This window comes from Cyprinodon variegatus, unplaced genomic scaffold (assembly GCF_000732505.1).
Source record: "Cyprinodon variegatus isolate N-32 unplaced genomic scaffold, C_variegatus-1.0 Scaffold86, whole genome shotgun sequence".
Classification (NCBI taxonomy): domain Eukaryota; kingdom Metazoa; phylum Chordata; class Actinopteri; order Cyprinodontiformes; family Cyprinodontidae; genus Cyprinodon; species Cyprinodon variegatus.
This window is the reverse complement of record NW_015150539.1, coordinates 714,042-718,294: the sequence shown is the minus strand read 5'-3', so window position 1 is coordinate 718,294 and position 4,253 is coordinate 714,042. Positions and strand designations below refer to the sequence as shown.

The window sequence follows — 4,253 nt, the reverse complement described above, 5'->3', positions numbered from 1 at the left end:
TGTTGTTCAGCATGGGGGAGGGTAGAAAATGAAGGCTAATCATGTTTTGGGTGTACTATTCCTTTAATATTACCCTAGTAAACTAGCCCTACCCGCCAGCGGCCAAAATCCTTTTTGCCTGCGAGTGGTCTAGCCTCGATCAATGCCCCAGGCCCTAGAACTGGCGGGCCAATCACAAAGCAGAGATGTGTTTTGAATTTCTGGATGCAAAGCAGGCGGGGTTTTGAGGGCGTGACGACAAAGCTGCACAACGCTGGAGAAAGCACAAAAAGGAAGATGGCAACAACTATTGAACAGCAGCAGCAGCTTTCAACACAGCACTCCATGGAAAGTTAAAGTTCTCTTTTCTGTTGCTGTTGTTCAATAAAAGTAAGTTTTAAGATCATTTGAGGCGAGAATATTATACTTTAAAGCGTCACTATATGGTCTATTTACCGATTTAATGCGTAATTAAAAAAACAATTTCCTAAGTTGAGAGGACCGCGGCAACCAGCGGACCTCCGAATCTAACGGCAGCCAGGGCTAACCGCAGCCCGTCTGCAGCGGCCTTCTCTTGGCATAGTCGTGTGTGAAGGACCGCTGGCTCTGATGCCGATTTTAAACTCAGCTTTGGAATCAGTTTGGGAAGGATTAGACTTGGGGTTTTCATTGAACATTTAAACTCACAGTTAGTCTGGTTTATCTAAATATAGCATAGTATCAGAATATAATTTACTGTCCCTCAGTGAGACACATTCAGGATATTATAGTTTAAACCCTTCTGGATCTTTACATTAAATTTTTCCATTTTTCCATTGAGGTGGTGACCACGGTACAGTCTAAAACCTGCGTTCAACTCTGGCTGTCAGACTCCGTTTATTAGATGAGGAAGAGGGTTTGGTGCCCATGTTGAGATATTATACTGGGTGAATTGCACTCCACAATATTTTTTAAACTGAAAATTTCTGGGGTTTTTTAGGTTTGTGCACCCAGCGGCTAACGCTTTCTTCCAACATGCAACGATTAGAAAACAGTTTCTAGTGTCATTTTGAAAACGTCTCAGTCTCGGCTATTTAGTACAAGGCGGAAAACAAACTGGCTTTAGGAGGAATGCTGCATAATAACAGTAAAACTCATCAGTGTTGGACCTTTTTAAGCAGGAATAATTGGGTTTTAAAGAATGTACCCTCTGCTGGTGGCTTGGTGGGAAAATAAAAGTTTTAAGGATTCTACTATGCACACAGATATCCTTGTTGAAATGTTGGGTTCACACATGTAGGGTTATAATGAGGTCCTGTCTTCTCTAGGTGGCAGGGAGAAACGTCATTCTGTTTGTCATCTTCGGCAGCCTGGAGGACATGCAGAACAAGGCTGTGGTGTTTTTTGTGTTCTACCTGTGGAGCTCCATTGAAATCTTCAGGTCTGCTCCGATCATCTCCATGTTCTCTAGTCGGCCTCCGTGTGTTTTTTGTTTTGTATGTTTAACATCAGCTCCTCTCTCTCTGTGTCAGATATCCGTTCTACATGTTGGCCTGTATCGGCACAGAGTGGAAGCTGTTAACTTGGCTCAGATACAGCCTGTGGATCCCTTTGTACCCACTCGGCGTTGTAGCTGAAGGTTTGTGACCTACAGTGGCCGAAGTCTCTGTCAGCGGCGTTTTAGAACTGTTGCTGATGTAGTTTTTTGCTATATTGCTGTTTGCAGCGGTGGCTGTGATCCAGTCCCTGCCCATCTTTGATGAGACGCGTCTGTTCAGCATCCCGCTTCCCTCTGTCCTCGGACACTCTTTAAGTTTCTCCTACACTCTGCAGCTCTTCCTGGTCCTCATGTTTCTGGGTAAGAAGTCCACAAACAAAGATCGCCGGTTAACGTTTAAGCAAATTCATTGTGGGTGGTTTAAATATAGCAAAAAATCCTCTAGAGAATCTAAAATAAAACTTTTCCCTTTAAGGGCAAAGTCTTTAAATTGAATGGATTTTATTAGAAAATATTTTGACAGCAACTTTGCTTTCACTCCTGAATTTCTAATTCATATTTATTTTTCTACAGAGGTGAATTTAATTGAGACATAATGTCTCATTTCCACAGCAGACTTGTTGTGAGACGATGAAATTGGCTGTAAAAATAGGTGAAAGCAGGGGGGACTCCAATGCAAAGAACAGGCAGGGTATAAGAAATTAAACTAAAAATAATTACTATCATTTATTATAATTATAGCTTTATAAATGAAACAGGACAGACAGCAGAGGGAAGGGAATATATTTATTGTAATAATGATAATAGTTATCAGACTAAAAAATTAAACTCTGATATAAACTTAAAGGAAAATCAGCTGATGGGCAAAAGACCTCAATATTCACTCAGAATTAATTTATTTGGCCTTTTGGGAATGAGAAGAACCTTGTTTATTAAGCTGCGTTGTAACAAAAGCTCTTCTTCCCTCCAGGACTCTTCATTAACTTCCAACACCTCTACAAACAAAGACAGAGAAGATACCGGTCCAGAAAAAGGAAAGTCCACTAACTGATCCCCATCCTCACCCTGCACACACCCGACTTAATTCCTATTTAAAGGCTTTTTTTTTTTCCACTTTCTTACACTTTGAACTGATGGCATCATCTTTTCCTGATTCCTCCACTGGATGAAATGTATTCTGTAAAGTCCTGCTGCACAAGTTCCAAATTCCACTCCTCTGTGTACACGTCTAGCATATTTGTTGTTTGTGTCTCATTGTTAAGTTGTACATTTTCTGGTTAATGCTTATTTAGAGGAATAGACTTTTATTCTAAAACCAATATTGATACTTAAAAACCATGACAGGCATAAGGTATGTTTAAAGGTTTTAATTTAGAAATGGTTAAATCTGGTTATTCTATGTTAGGAAAATTAAACATATTCCCTTCATGGAGGAAGTTAATAGCTGATGTGGGTCAGGTAATATCAGCGTTATTAGCCCTAGTCCTCAAAACCAGAGTGTGCTGGGGCCTTTTAATCACCCTTGTTGTTCATTTGTATGCATTTATGGTATTTAATATTTGATCAAATATTTTTCAGACAGTCATGTGTTGCTGTGTGTCAGAGCAACAAATTAAAGTTTTATTAAAGCTCAAATCATGGTCAAACGGTAACTGCATACACATGGAATAAAGTCCCTTTAAAATGTGAGAATTTATTTAAAAAAAAAATTCAACTCCAGGTAAAACATATTTTAGTGAAAAACACCTAAATAACTTGGTGTAACTCAACTAAACTCAATAGCTATTATGTATATAAAGAAGAAAAGACAAGTTAACATGGTTGAAATCCGTTAATAACAGCATAATACAATGGTGACACAATTCATGATGGATTTTCAATTGAGGAATAATTAAATGAGCTTTTAAGCTAAATAAGAGCAATTGGAATTAAATTGGCAGCATGATATTTAAAAAAAATTATTTGCTTATTAAGCAATCGACAGCTACGGAAGTCGAGAGCAGTCGTAATAAAAATTTTTTTTTACTTTTCCTTCTCGAGATAATTACATAACTATCTTGTTATCACGTTTAAACCATTAAGTTTTTTTGTTTCCATTTTCTTTTAACTCATTGTCAGATCATGGTGGATGATTGGATTGCATGAAATACAGTAGAAACAAATCTGACTTTTTTTTTTTTTTTTATAAAATCTATAATCTGGATTAATTTTGGGGGTAATGCATCTTCTACCTTTTACAGGCGTAACAGCAGGGCTTTTCAGAAAACACCCGGCACTAAGTCACCTTAGGCATAGGTCCAATTGCTTATAAATCATAAGTGGAAGCAAATCATCAAACACATAATTATTAACATTACTTATACGCTGCCATGACTTATACTTAAAAATCCTCTCCTGCTGTTGTGAAGGATGTAATCAGTTTTAACACACACCAACTACCTCGTTATGACGAGAAAACGTCTTTAGCTGAGAAAATGATCCTCTTGTTATCATGAGATAACGGCTTTCATTATCTTTAGATAATGAGAAAATTAACTTTTTTTTTGTCTCAAGAAAACCACTGTAAAAAAGTATGAAGGGATACGACCGCTCTCAACTTCCGTAGATAACGGTTTAGACATTTGATTCTTGATATCATGTTATAATGCCTGATAAGATAAAACGGGTTAGGAACCCTAAAAAATAACAGATGACACTTTTAACTCCAGGGGGCGCTATTTAAGGACAGAGAGATGTGAGATGCCTGCACGGGACAGACTTTCCAGTCCCGCGCTTGCCCGCTCCAGCAAAGAATTAT

At 38.2% G+C, this 4,253-nt stretch overlaps 1 protein-coding gene across 1 annotated transcript in view; it reads left to right on the top strand.

Annotated features, from left to right (window-relative positions):
• The window catches only part of LOC107083857 (very-long-chain (3R)-3-hydroxyacyl-CoA dehydratase-like), a 12,758-nt gene extending 8,566 nt beyond the window's left edge, over positions 1-4,192 (top strand). Inside the window, exons 8-11 of the mRNA XM_015373360.1 lie at positions 1,287-1,399; positions 1,491-1,597; positions 1,685-1,816; positions 2,427-4,192. Of these exons, the coding sequence (XP_015228846.1) occupies positions 1,287-1,399; positions 1,491-1,597; positions 1,685-1,816; positions 2,427-2,503 (429 nt within the window). The 3' untranslated portion in view covers positions 2,504-4,192. The remainder of the gene's footprint in view (positions 1-1,286; positions 1,400-1,490; positions 1,598-1,684; positions 1,817-2,426) is intronic.
• The last annotated feature ends 61 nt before the right edge of the window (positions 4,193-4,253 follow it).